This window comes from Typha latifolia, chromosome 5 (genome assembly GCF_019914945.1).
Source record: "Typha latifolia isolate L0001 chromosome 5, TyphaL0001v2, whole genome shotgun sequence".
Taxonomy (NCBI): Eukaryota; Viridiplantae; Streptophyta; class Magnoliopsida; order Poales; family Typhaceae; genus Typha; species Typha latifolia.
The window spans coordinates 16,823,483-16,836,036 of NC_133090.1; the positions used below are offsets into that span (position 1 = coordinate 16,823,483).

General features: G+C 37.7%; 3 protein-coding genes and 5 non-coding genes across 8 annotated transcripts; 1 reads left to right on the forward strand and 7 right to left on the reverse strand.

Moving 5' to 3' along the window:
• The first annotated feature begins 548 nt into the window (after positions 1 to 548).
• LOC140788299 (ras-related protein RIC1) lies at positions 549 to 4,123 on the forward strand. Its single transcript, XM_073137503.1, has 8 exons — positions 549 to 700; positions 2,123 to 2,195; positions 2,694 to 2,741; positions 2,872 to 2,919; positions 3,001 to 3,072; positions 3,159 to 3,314; positions 3,426 to 3,529; positions 3,741 to 4,123. Exons 1-8 carry the CDS (start codon positions 687 to 689, stop codon positions 3,832 to 3,834), a joined length of 609 nt encoding a protein of 202 aa, XP_072993604.1. The 5' UTR covers positions 549 to 686; the 3' UTR covers positions 3,835 to 4,123.
• A 301-nt stretch (positions 4,124 to 4,424) lies between these two features.
• Positions 4,425 to 7,517, reverse strand: LOC140788309 (large ribosomal subunit protein eL28y-like). Its single transcript, XM_073137520.1, has 4 exons — positions 7,381 to 7,517; positions 6,965 to 7,117; positions 6,703 to 6,866; positions 4,425 to 4,822 (listed from the first exon to the last, which is right to left on the reverse strand). The coding sequence occupies exons 2-4, from the start codon at positions 7,110 to 7,112 to the stop codon at positions 4,703 to 4,705; spliced, it is 432 nt and encodes a 143-aa protein (XP_072993621.1). The 5' UTR covers positions 7,113 to 7,117; positions 7,381 to 7,517; the 3' UTR covers positions 4,425 to 4,702.
• LOC140789982 (small nucleolar RNA R24) lies at positions 5,218 to 5,310 on the reverse strand. Its single transcript, XR_012109282.1, has one exon. It is a non-coding gene; the product is annotated as a small nucleolar RNA R24 (small nucleolar RNA).
• On the reverse strand, positions 5,447 to 5,539 carry LOC140789980 (small nucleolar RNA R24). The gene has a single exon (XR_012109280.1). It is a non-coding gene; the product is annotated as a small nucleolar RNA R24 (small nucleolar RNA).
• LOC140789979 (small nucleolar RNA R24) lies at positions 5,685 to 5,778 on the reverse strand. The gene has a single exon (XR_012109279.1). It is a non-coding gene; the product is annotated as a small nucleolar RNA R24 (small nucleolar RNA).
• On the reverse strand, positions 5,920 to 6,012 carry LOC140789981 (small nucleolar RNA R24). The gene has a single exon (XR_012109281.1). It is a non-coding gene; the product is annotated as a small nucleolar RNA R24 (small nucleolar RNA).
• LOC140790001 (small nucleolar RNA R24) lies at positions 6,158 to 6,251 on the reverse strand. Its single transcript, XR_012109301.1, has one exon. It is a non-coding gene; the product is annotated as a small nucleolar RNA R24 (small nucleolar RNA).
• A 602-nt stretch (positions 7,518 to 8,119) lies between the features above and the next one.
• LOC140788301 (uncharacterized protein At1g51745-like) lies at positions 8,120 to 12,358 on the reverse strand. The gene is made up of 3 exons (XM_073137505.1): positions 12,054 to 12,358; positions 9,643 to 10,679; positions 8,120 to 9,414 (listed from the first exon to the last, which is right to left on the reverse strand). The coding sequence occupies exons 1-3, from the start codon at positions 12,215 to 12,217 to the stop codon at positions 8,249 to 8,251; spliced, it is 2,367 nt and encodes a 788-aa protein (XP_072993606.1). The 5' UTR covers positions 12,218 to 12,358; the 3' UTR covers positions 8,120 to 8,248.
• Positions 12,359 to 12,554: the final 196 nt, after the last annotated feature.

Sequence of the window (12,554 nt, forward strand, 5' to 3'; positions counted from 1 at the left end):
GTCGGTTGTGAGATTAGTCACGAAACTGGACGACGAGGTTAAAACTTGTTTAACTGCGTACAATTCCATTCCATTCCATTCCAAGGAGGGGGGGGAATGGTTTGACTTGAATACTTATTACGCTGATAAGAGGAGGTTATCCGCACGCATGGATTAGCTATGTTTCTTAGAACGTCTCCGAGGCTTCGTTTCCAAGTAATCGTCGTTCCGTCGTCGTCTATAACTATTCAGCCTTCTCGATAACAAGGGTAAAATGGGACGGATAAGTCATACGGTTTGGGTGTTATTATCCTGAGCAATCCGGATTCTTAATCTGTATTTGAAAATGAAATATACATTTATACTTCACACTGTGACTTGTATGATTGTATCAATCATTTATATGATATATTATTTAGTATAATTGTGCTAGAAAAATAAAAGATAATGCGTGTGATAGTGGAACAACCAAAAGATGACTCCACCGCGACTCTCCCTCAGTCGTGTCCGGTGCCGAAGCATTCGAGGAGACTTGACCTATATATTGAATAATTAATAGTTATAGTGAGACCAGACCTCCCTCTTTTATATAAAAAAAGGCCAGACATCTCTTCTCCTCTCCTCTGCCCTTGTTCGGATTCTCCATCCTTCTCGCTCGCTAATCGTGAGGGTTCGAACAACTCTTCTAATCCAGCTTCGCCCCCGCCATGAATCCAGAATAGTGAGCTTCCTTTCCTATTCTTATTACATCTCCGATCGCTTTCGATCACCTAGGGTTTTCATTTGCTTGCTGTTATTTGCCCGATCCGTCTCGTCTTTGATCGATTTGTAGCTGCATGTTTGTTTGTTTTTTTTTCCTTTTCCCATCCGATCGTTTCTCTAGATCTTGCTATCACTTTCCCTCGTTTTCCCCAAATTTTTCTATGTTGCCATTCTTTGTGTACTCTTATGGGGGTTCCTGCGATTGTGAGTCGAGTAGTTACTCTCTATAAGAACTTGATGCGATTACGATATTCTTGACTATTTTCTGATGGCTTGAAGTAATTTGATTGTAGCGTTTCGAGGAGCATAGCATTATCTTTTACTACCTAGAAGATGCATGGTTCAAAGTAGATATGTAAACTTAAAGTCGATGCAAATGCTATTCTTAGTTTCTTACTGTACGAGTATAGCCAGCAATTTGGTCATCTGTTTACTTCTTTTACCTGAGAAAATTATGAAGTGCTGAAGTGATTGTAGGATCATTTCGCGAGCTATCTTGATGCTTCTTTTTTTTTTTTGGTAAATCACAGTGTAGGCCCATTGTGGCAACCTATTATCACTTGTTCATGAGCCTAACGATTAGTTCTAGGTTGTTTTTTTAACTTTACAAAGTATATCAGTTATGCATTTCACATGTTAAAGATTCTAGGACTTGGGGAAGAGTATGAGAGCTCAAATCACTATGAGAGTCCTTCTGTATTCAAGTTATAATTCTAATCACCTTCGTGTTGTCTACAACAGTACCTTGCCAGAGATGAACTTTATTTCCTTTGAGGCCAGTAATTGATCAGCACAAAACTAGTATGATTCCAGTACCTGGATGATTGAACTTGTTTATTATGTTTGATTATCAAACAAGTATATCTTTAAGGCAAACAACCTTGTCATCATGATTGCAATTCCTCGTATGAGCCTTGAAAGTTCGTATCATAAGTAGCTTTAGAGACACAAGAAGGAAAATATGTTATGCAATTTCAATTTTCTCTTTGTGAGTTTTAGGAAAAATGCACTTTAGAGCATTTCTTAATCATGTTTTTTGGACATTCTGCAACTAAAATGTTGTCAGGATATTCGTCTTGTCTATGGATGGTTCTGTTTTCTATGCTCTATGTTGCTCTATTTTAGTCGATTCTTTTGTTTTCCTTTTCATTTGCTATGCTGATGTGAATATCTTTTCATACTTTGCCTTGATAAATCTGTGATTATTTTTCCGGTATACTCTTGCTTAATTATGTGTTTTTTCACAAAGTACTTGAAATACTCCAATATAATTCTTTATTTAATTTTCATATCGGGGATATTCTATGGCATTGTATATTAATATTTTCGTGATAATTTAAGTTTTTTGCTCACACCTCTGACCATTTTTTGTTTCTTGTAGTGACTACCTTTTCAAGTTGCTACTTATTGGAGATTCTGGAGTTGGAAAGTCATGTCTTCTATTAAGATTTGCGGTGCAAACCCCTCCTCCTTACTATCACTTCAATTTCCCAAGAACTCTTTCTGTTTTCACATTTTATTTCATTAAGAACATTTCAGCTCCCTATCTTTTTGTTTAATCTACTTCTAACACATTCACAAACATTTATAAGCAATCATTTTGTGAAACATCAACCAAGAAGGTTGGGACATAATGGGAATAATTTCTTATAGTTCTTTTCTGTTGATTTACATTTGAAGCTCTTATTTGCAAATCATTCTGTGGTAAGATGGAAATTTTTTGAGTGCATATTGTGGCATTCCAGTCCAGGCACCCTTAGCAAGCTCTAAGAAATATCGTTCTTCATTTTAACTCATTCATGGAGACTTTTTATACTTTAGTTTTTTCTTCCTTTTGTATACTTTTGCAGTGCTTATATTAGGATCTTGTCTAGTTATTTAATTTGTTGATCTCAATGTGTTCCTCTACATGAGATAGATGTGGTGGAGGCTTATGTTCTCACTCTGTGTAGGATGATTCATATCTAGAGAGCTATATCAGTACCATTGGTGTTGATTTTGTAAGTATATCAGCAATCTCGACTCTCTCTCTCTCTCTCTCTCTCTCTCTCTCTCTCTCTCTCTCTCTCTCTCTCTCTCTCTCTCTCTCTCTCTCTCTCTCTCTCTCTCTCATTTTCTTTCTTCTTATAGAAAATTCGCACAGTGGAACAGGATGGAAAAACTATAAAGCTTCAAATTGTAAGTCACATCTTTGCTTAAGATTGTGATCAAGTTATATGTAATGTTAAAATGTGATGTTCACTTTTCTTTTCTTTGCAGTGGGATACTGCTGGACAAGAGCGTTTTAGGACAATCACAAGTAGCTACTATCGTGGTGCCCATGGCATAATTGTGAGCTCTCAACATGGACTTTGTTATCTAGTTCTATTTTTTGTTAATTGTATGCATTCTGAGTTGATAGTCCATCTTTGTTGTAGGTTGTTTATGATGTTACGGATCAGGAAAGTTTCAACAATGTCAAGCAATGGCTGAGTGAGATTGACAGGTATGCTAGTGAAAATGTGAACAAGCTTTTGGTCGGAAATAAATGTGATCTGTCTGCTAATAGAGCTGTCTCCTATGAAACTGGCAAGGTAATTGTTCGTATTCGTTGTTTTACTTATGCTTGCTGGAAACGTCAATATACACTGTTGACTTCTCTAAGATTCTCTTAGGTAACATTACTCAAATTTGACTCTTAACAGGCATTTGCTGATGAGATTGGGATACCGTTCTTGGAGACCAGTGCCAAGGATTCTACCAACGTGGAGAAGGCATTCATGACCATGGCAGCAGAGATAAAGAACAGGTAAGCTGCCATTTGCTTTTAGATTTGTCAGGGTAGAATCCAAAGGACATGCTTCCTAGTTTTTTTTAATATATCTTTGGTTGTTGTACAGTTGTACTGTCTTAGAAGCCTGTCAAAGATATAACCGGATCTGTAGTCATTTGTGAATTGTCATGCTCGTTTTACATTCTTGTACCTTTTCAACTGAACACCGTGATGAACATGGTTGTAGGATGGCGAGTCAACCAGCCATGAATACCAACAGACCTGCCACCGTGCAGATGCGAGGTCAACCAGTTGCACAGAAAAGCAGCTGCTGCTCTTGATACAGCTTCTGCTGAGCCGCATGCCAATCCGTGGAAATCCTCCTGTTGCTCCATGGAATTTTCGGTGCTCAAAGCAATTGCATCCGTTGTGTATAAACTAAAACCTTTTAGACTATTCAGGATTTACTGTGGATTTAAACATATAAACCGACTGGTTTGTATGCAAGGCAAGACGAATCGTTGTTTAACAGGTTATTGATTACTGTGTCGTGCAATTAGGTTGTCCACTCCGAAGTATTTTTTGCTCTATAGGTGATGATTAATACCAATACTATCTTTGTTAGTGGAATGATAGCTCTTTTAAATTCAATTTGCTTTAACTGAAATTATTGTTGAATTTCAGTACTGAAAGCAGCTGTTGCTTTATGAATATATAGTGCGCCATTTTCCTCCCTGCCCCGGTGAACATAGAAATATCCGAAATGGTAGCCATTTGTCCCATTCAATAGCATTCTTCAAATTACCTAGCCAGGGTGTAACAATACATTGCCAATGCAATGGTTTACTGAAAAACTTATCCGAAATGCAAAACATGTAAGTAAAATACATGCCCCAATCGTCGTGCTACAATCACTGATGAGCTGAGAATGTGAACAAACCTTTAAGATTAAAAATTGAAATAATATTTCAATCTTTAGGTTCCATGATAAGAAAATAAGATACCCATCATTACGCTTCAACAACTAATCTGCCAAAAATACTATAAAAACTACATTATCAAAATCTTTTGAAAATAACACAGGAAGGATATAAAAAAAAAATAGTCTTCAACTTCCACAGGGACACAAGTAAATCGCCTTAGGATGAAATGACAAAGTAAAGAAACTTCTGGAGACCACCATTGACTAATCTTATGTCCTATTATACTTTAAGCCTGCCTGTTCCTCTTCTTAGCACCAGACTTGGAAACCTTAAGGCTACGATGTACAGCACTTAGCCTTGCAAGAGCTGCTTTGGTCAGATCTGGCCTGTAGTAGTTGTCGGTGACCTGTAGGTGAGAAAAATGACACCATTAGATAATTCCAGCATATATATGTTTATGGTGAAACAAATATGAACATGCAACAACTCTTTGATGCATAATACACATTGTAGAAAGAATAGTTAAAACTTCTGGTTGTGGTTCAAATGGAATCTAAGGGGGGTAGTACCTCAGGAAAGATATGCAAAGTGAAATTTACACCGATCAGAATATATGAAAAATCATTTAGTTGTGATTAAGTGTGCCATCGATGAGGTTAGCAAAAGCAGGAATTTGAAGAAGCAGAGAGGAGATCGATCAAAAACCTAGAAAGTATAGTACTTGAAAAATACCATTGTCTATCAAAAGGTGATACAAACAAATTGAAATTCATCCAATATGTTTTTTAGAATTTCAAAAACACAGGTCAGAAGACAAGTGTAACAAGTGTATTTCATTCAAGATCCTATCAGCTGAAGGGATCTCCTTGCATGTTAACAACTCATCGTAGCATGATAAAATATGAAAAGCAGATGGGACATTTATGTACACTTGCACCAAATCTTCAATTATTAAAAACAAACTTGTATTCATCTAAAAAACTTGCAGGAAGAAATAGTTTTAAATAATTAGATTTTGACGTCTGAAAATACAGCTCAGAAGCCAAGCGTAACAAGTGTATTTCACTGAAGATCCTATCAGCTGAAGGGATCTCCTTACATGTTAACAGCTCATCATAGCATGATAAAACTTGAGGAAACAGATGGGACATTAATGTACACTTGCAATAAATCTTTGACTATCAAAAATTACTATAAACAAACTCATATTCAGCCAAAAACCTTGCAGGAAGAAAGGTTTAAACAATAATATTTTGAAACCCAAAAACACAGCTCAGAAGCCAAGCGTAACAAAATATATTTCATTGAAGAATCCATCTGTTGAAAGGATCTTCTTATATGTTAGCAGCTCATCAAAGCATGATCATTTTTTAGGAAGCAGATGGGACATCAATGTATACTTGCAACAAATCTTCGACTATGAATTATAAACAAACTCACACTCATCCAAAAGCCTTGCAGGAAAAAAGAGGTTTAAACAATTATATTTTAAATTCCAAAAACACAGCTCAGAAGCCAAGCGTAACAAGTGTATTTCACTGAAGATCCTATCAGCTGAAGGGATCTCCTTACATGTTAACAGCTCATCATAGCATGATAAAACTTGAGGAAACAGATGGGACATTAATGTACACTTGCAATACATCTTTGACTATGAAAAGTTACTATAAACAAACTCATATTCATCCAAAAACCTTGCAGGAAGGGAGGTTTAAACAATAATATTTTGAAGCCCGAAAACACAGCTCAGAAGCCAAGCGTAACAAAATATATTTCATTGAAGACCCCATCTGTTGAAAGGATCTTCTTACATGTTAGCAGCTCATCATAGCAGGGTTTTCTGAACACATGCAAATATTTGAAAAGGAAAGGGAAAACAAGAAGAGAGAGCATCCCCATGTCACATAACATGGGCCAATTAGGCAGGTTGGCAATTGGGAAGTACCAAAGGTGAATTTAAAATGTTAAGTGTTTAACCTATAAGAGCAGTGGGCATCTTTCCCCATTTAATAAGATTCCTTCACAATATATGCAGTATATACTATATTGATTGTGCCAATTCTTATATGAAATGGAAAAAAACACTGACCCAACAGCCATTACCCTATATGCTGGATTCATTCAATGTTCATTTATTTGTCAACAGCAGAAATGTTCAGCTCAAAACTAATTTATAAACAGCTAAAGTCTAAGACACGGACTCATCACAAGAAAATATAGACATCCATCCAGAAAACCCCCCAAAAAAGCGACAATTAACATTTTTGAGGTTTCCAATACAGATACCTGGTTCTTCACTGCCTTGGCCATTTTGCGGAATTCCTTCTTCATGACGGACTTGTGGTACAGACTAGAAGGTTTGTTCTGCTTCTTCGTCTTAGTTGTGGCAAGAACCACAGAGAGGTCTTTTCCTCCGGCCTGAATGGTCACCGTCTTCTTGTTCACCAAACCTAAATATTTTTCAGATTGGACGTCATGAAACGTTGATACAATAAAATTGGAACCAAACATGGCAAAGATTAAATAAAAAGAATTAAAATTCTTTTACCAGAATACTTGTACGAGTTGACATTATAGAGATTGTTCGGCTCTTTGCTGAACTGAACCATGGCGTTGCCGTTACCAAACTGCTTGACGAGAAAAGCGTTATTCTTCTTCACGATCTCCCAGATGAGTGGGCTAGGGACGGTAGCCATCTCGACTGCAGCAAGTTAGCAATCAGATTACAGGAGACCGGATGCATCACAATAAAGGACACGAATAAACGTAAAAGGAGTGTTCCAATCGATTTGATCTCAGATCAAGCAAGAACGGATCGAAAGACCGAAAAGAGGAGATCAATGAAACAGCTCAAAGTGCACAAGAACTACTCATCAAAGATCTGCCGGTAGCACAATTAATATCGCCTAAAAAACGAAGAGAGAAGAGGGAAAAAAAATGAAAAAACTAGGGTTTGATCCTTACCGAAGTGGAGGCGGCGGAAGGATCACCTTTCTAATTCTTCTCGTCTCCGGCAGCGTGCGAGGGCTCGAAGAACACCAGCTCACCTCTTTTTATAGCCCAGCTGAAAGAAGAAAAAAAACCCTAAAGATTTGCCTGACTACTTAATCGAGTAGAATGACGAGAATAACCCTGGGCAAGCTGGTATGGGCCAAAGGCCCACTGGCTATTTGGGCCGGGGGCTCTCAGCTATATTTATGTGGCTATGATGGAATTGTCTGCTGATATGATATAGAAACGCTTTAAATATGGACTTCTAATATCTTGCTTAGTACTTTTTTGCCAATTAAAATATACAATCAATTAAAGTTTTTCCTCACCTTTTAAAGCATATCCATAAGTCCCGCTAGCAGATTCAAAATTAGTAAACTCACTATTTTCTATAATATATCACTCAAAACTATGTAAATAAATGTAACGGAATTTTATATATATATATATATATATATATATATATATATCACGAACATAGAGTAAGTTTACAAATCTATTCCGTAGCTAGATCATAAGGAGCTGAACAAAAGAGAGATTTTAGTAGTTGTTAATATATCAAACTTTTATATCGCCTAGCCAGGAAAGCTTACTTCCACATCATAAAAGCTTTTGGAAGACATCAAACTAGGCTCTCCGTCCAAGCAATGAAAGGTGTAAAAAGAACAGCAATTCCCTACTTCAAATGGTGGAAACATGCTGACACAGAAGATATAAAAATATACCATCATTAAAATCGGGAAAGATTTACAGCACAAACAACTACGAAATTCCAAGGGAGACACTACATCAGTTGAGACAATTTTGAAGAATTTTTTTGCCTAATTATCCCTCAAGTTCACTAGCATTTGACAGGACAGCTTAATGCCTCGTTGATTCTACTGAAAACAAGTCTGAGTGGGATACATGCAATAGCAGGTCCACCCTTCTTTTGCACCACTGGCGTTCCATCTTCTTCCCTCTCTCTCCAATCAACAGTTATTGACGATAACCTTCGAATTTTTCTGGGAGAAGAACCTGATTTCTTATCTTGTGAAGATTTCTTTTTCAAAGATGGTTTGGCAATTTTCTGAACAGAGTTGCTTCTTCTAACACTGAAGTTTGATTGTGCTGCAGTTGGCTGACACTTATATATCATACCCATTCTTTTTAGCATTTGGCCACAATTACTGGTAGCAGGTTGATTATCATTTTTACACACCAGTGAATCACAAAATCCATCAGACAGAACCTCAACAGAAACAGGATGACCTACAATGGCTTTACCATTCAGTTTACTCATGAGAGAAACAAGCGGTACATGCAGACCCTGATAACTCCCTTGCACACATAAATCAATATCGTAGAAAGTGGGACCTACAGACATGTTATCCAGATGCTCCAAAACCTGGTATTTACTACAAATTGTATGATGAACTTGCTGGTATGGCAGTGACCGCTTGAGCGTACTGTTGATAGGCAACTCTACTGCAAATGATGCTCCCTTATCCTTTGAGCGTGATAAAGAGTTAGAGAGCTTGTTTACAGCTTCCGATGACTCGCCATGTTCTAGTTCACTGGAGGAGCTCTGACCAACAACACTTGAACAAGCCAAATCGGTAGGCTTTGTTGCCACTTGGGAAAAGTCGCCTAGTTCTGATAGCGACTTAGATTTTACCAAAATGCTATGCTTCTCACATTCCAGGGACTCATCAAAAGGACCGTTACAGATTGTAGTGTCAAAGCTGCATGCATTGGTTCGATCAGCCCCAACAAGAAAGCTTTCTGAAGAAGTATTTTTAATTGATATCATAGTAGTTGATATATTATTTTCCTGCTTCAAGGTACTTCTCTTCATCCTCTGATCATCTTGATTAGCCAGAGCTGCAGAGCAAATGGAGCCACTCTCACCGAGCCCTTCGATATACTGTAAATTTACTCCATCTTGGCTACCATGCTTGTATTTGTTCTCAGCTGCAAAGGACTGATGCTCTCTAGATGCATAAATTTCCAATGTGTGTGTAAAATCTGGCAAAAATTAGCTGCAAATCAGCAAGATATGATATACAAGACCTAAGGACACATCAATCTGTTGTAAGAATAGGAGAACAAATTTAATGCTACAATTGAATATAAGATCATAACAAAACTATTTAAATATACTTACGTGACACTAAATTTCTTTTAGACAATTAAGCAGCTTCACTTGGAAAATGAACATCATATAGCATATAAAAGAGAAGTTTACAAGCCTACCTCCATCTATGATATCTCCCGTAACAAGAGGAACGTCAAAGAAGCTATCTGAACAATCATTGTCAACAAACTCAGACATGCTAGAAAGTTCAGAGTCCATTTCAGAGTGAGAATGGATGCCATGGTTTACAGCAGTACAGGTCTTCCCACATAAAGCCTCCTCCCAGGAAATGCCTGAACAATCAGGACTGGTAACAGTGCCTGTTGGATACTCTGCCTTCTTGAAGGTTGTTTTGAATGCCCTATCTTGTTCAGCACTCTGTCCTGAAAAAGAACCAGTCCAATGACCATATGATGGAACTATAACTCTGGTACCCTTACATAGCTCAGCTAGAGGGCGGCAATGGTGCTTCCTTTTCAAATTCTCATAAGCTTGGGCCAGATCAGATCGTTTTCTTTTCAGAGATGAGCATAACTGTTTGCTGCTGTTTAATCGACTGGAGCTTGATAAACCACAAGCAACTTTCAGTCCACTGGGTGGAGCAGTATCAAATGGTGCCGGCTCGTGAGACTCTTGTCTGCAGACATCTATACTTTTCTTCCTTTTAGATACCATCTCTGATCCTATTTCCTGAAGATCCTTCATATGCTTTATTCCCTGACTTGCATCATCCTCAGAATCATTCTGGCTATTCAATCTCCTTTTTGACATAAAGTGCATGCCAGTAGTAGTTGTATTATTCAGTTGTTCAAATGATACCACAGATTGAGACAACTCCTGAACTGAGTTCTCTTCAAGTATGCTAAGCTTCCTGGCAGCATGACCAGGTTTTCTCTTCAATCGCATGGACAATGCGCTGCAATAAGTGCCCCTTAAATTGTTCATCTCTATGCCAATCTCATTCTCCTCGAAAACATGAGCCTTTTCTAGTTCAAGGGCATGAAGAATAGCGTCTTCTTTGTGAACGTATATCCCTTCATTGGATGATTTTTTACTTGTACGAATAGCAGAAGCCCTGGCCTTTTCTATGCACTCATCAAACTCACCGCAGCGGAATGCTTTGATGCGCTTAGACTTTTCAAGGTTATACCAATCACTGATTGTAAGTAGACCAACAGTCAGATGAAATTTTACTGGCTATGCAGCATCAAAGTATAAGATTTGAGGGCAAATGAAAGTCAGAGCAGAACTTATGAGCAGCCAATAGTGTTCAAGAACATGTGGACAGTTCAAACTCAAAAATTAATAAGGGAGTAATTCTTTGAAAGATGATTTACATGTTTAGACCATTGGAGAAAAAACAAATTACATGTTTCCACAACAAATATGCACAATATGAGATAGCTCATACTACATGGAATTGAAACTAAGAGCAGAGTGAGGATACCCAATAGCAAGATTGTAAATGACATCATGACATGGCATGGCATCTTAAAATATCTATATTGTGTCGGAGGCAATAGGATGAAAAATAAAAAAGTAATAACTGTCAAAAGATTCAATACAAATATTTAAGGATACCAAAAAAAATATAAAGATGTGAAATGACGAACAAACATTCATGCATCCTCACTACTTAATATGGAAATAGACTTGGTGAGCAATGCTTACAAACTATCATTATTTAGAGTAGAGAGAAACAGACTAAATCAAGGTACTTGTTATTTTTCAAAAGGAAATAATACTTTGAAATATTGCAAATTTCACTTCAAGAAAATAAGTTCTAGTTTTGTTTCCTAGGCAAAAAGAAAATTTTGACATTCTTTCAACAAATTATCTCTAGATGGAAGCTTTTTAAATTCTAAGATCATCCTAAATATAAGATGTTGAAAGATTCCATTAGTGACACCTAAAGGGAACATTACCAGGAGCCTTGTACAATTTCTCTGTAGACACTCTCCAAGTTGTCCTGTGAACTTGTCCTGGATAGAAATTGTCAAAGATAATTTGGGTGACCTAGGCATTTTGATGGTTTCCTGTTATCTGGGACTACTAAGCCACCACATTGTTCAAGAATTGGGGTGGTCAAATGAAGGCTCACATTGTGAGATTGGAAAGAAGGAAAAAAATCATTTCTCCCTGCCTCTCTCCCTGACTAGAAAAACAACTCGCCTTGGGTCCTAGCATTTCATCTCAATAACACCAACCATTTGAAAGAACAAACAACATAAAAGGATTCAAAGTAAGCTACTAAGATATGTCCACCCTAGTAAAGATACCAAAGTGAATAAAAGGAACTCATAATGACAGTAGTATGATCCATCTCATCAATCAATGTATATAATTCACTGTTCTGACAGAGCAATCTTTTTTCCCAGGACAAAAATTATCAACTCATCTTTGCATTTATCTGAGAGATAAAACTATGAGCAACAATAAAAACCTCAAAATTAAGCATTGACAGCATACCAAGTGAACATATGAATAGAGGAAATGAGGACAATATTGAAGGGAAAGAGAGCACACTCACATGTTCCCATCTTCTCTTCCGAGAAGCTTAACAGGAGTCCCCACTCTCCGGCTATTCGAACGTTTCGCTGACATCTCCTCCGGTCCAAGTATCCTGCCGGGCCACCACGATCCATTCGGGCGGCGGACCCAAACCAATCTACCAACTGACGCATCGATGCTCATCAAGCCCTGTCTTCGCAACAACTACCCATCAACTACTAGTGGCTCCCACCCCAACTGCTCGAGGATAAAGCCTTGGTCTTGAAGTTTCAAGCGAGAGTTCAAAGAATTCGTAGAAAATATCGGCGCACAAATTAGAGATGACAGAAGGAAACGCGCGGACAGTATGAACTACGGAGAAATGAGCTTAAATCTTGAGCGATAAAAGAAAAAAAAAAAAGATTTTAAGGGGAGGGGGAGAGACTAGAGAGATACGACTATACGAGCGTGTGGAAGAGAGTGGAGATTATGCGCGCCCCGTGGAACAAAGCAGGTGAGAGAGAGAGAGAGAGAGATGGCG

Excerpts from the sequence above, each read along its gene's own strand:
- LOC140788299 (XM_073137503.1), top strand. Across the intron at positions 2,742-2,871 it reads GTACCATTGGTGTTGATTTT|AAAATTCGCACAGTGGAACA; the intron begins GTAAGTATATCA and ends TTCTTCTTATAG. Across the intron at positions 3,530-3,740 it reads GCAGCAGAGATAAAGAACAG|GATGGCGAGTCAACCAGCCA; the intron begins GTAAGCTGCCAT and ends ACATGGTTGTAG.
- LOC140788301 (XM_073137505.1), bottom strand. The coding sequence starts at position 12,217 with ATGAGCATCGATGCGTCAGTTGGTAGATTGGTTTGGGTCCGCCGCCCG. Across the intron at positions 10,680-12,053 it reads GGAAGAGAAGATGGGAACAT|TGATTGGTATAACCTTGAAA; the intron begins GTGAGTGTGCTC and ends ACTTACAATCAG. Across the intron at positions 9,415-9,642 it reads GGGAGATATCATAGATGGAG|ATTTTACACACACATTGGAA; the intron begins GTAGGCTTGTAA and ends AATTTTTGCCAG.
- LOC140788309 (XM_073137520.1), bottom strand. The coding sequence starts at position 7,112 with ATGGCTACCGTCCCTAGCCCACTCATCTGGGAGATCGTGAAGAAGAAT. Across the intron at positions 6,867-6,964 it reads CAACTCGTACAAGTATTCTG|GTTTGGTGAACAAGAAGACG; the intron begins GTAAAAGAATTT and ends AAAAATATTTAG. Across the intron at positions 4,823-6,702 it reads CCAAGGCAGTGAAGAACCAG|GTCACCGACAACTACTACAG; the intron begins GTATCTGTATTG and ends TCTCACCTACAG.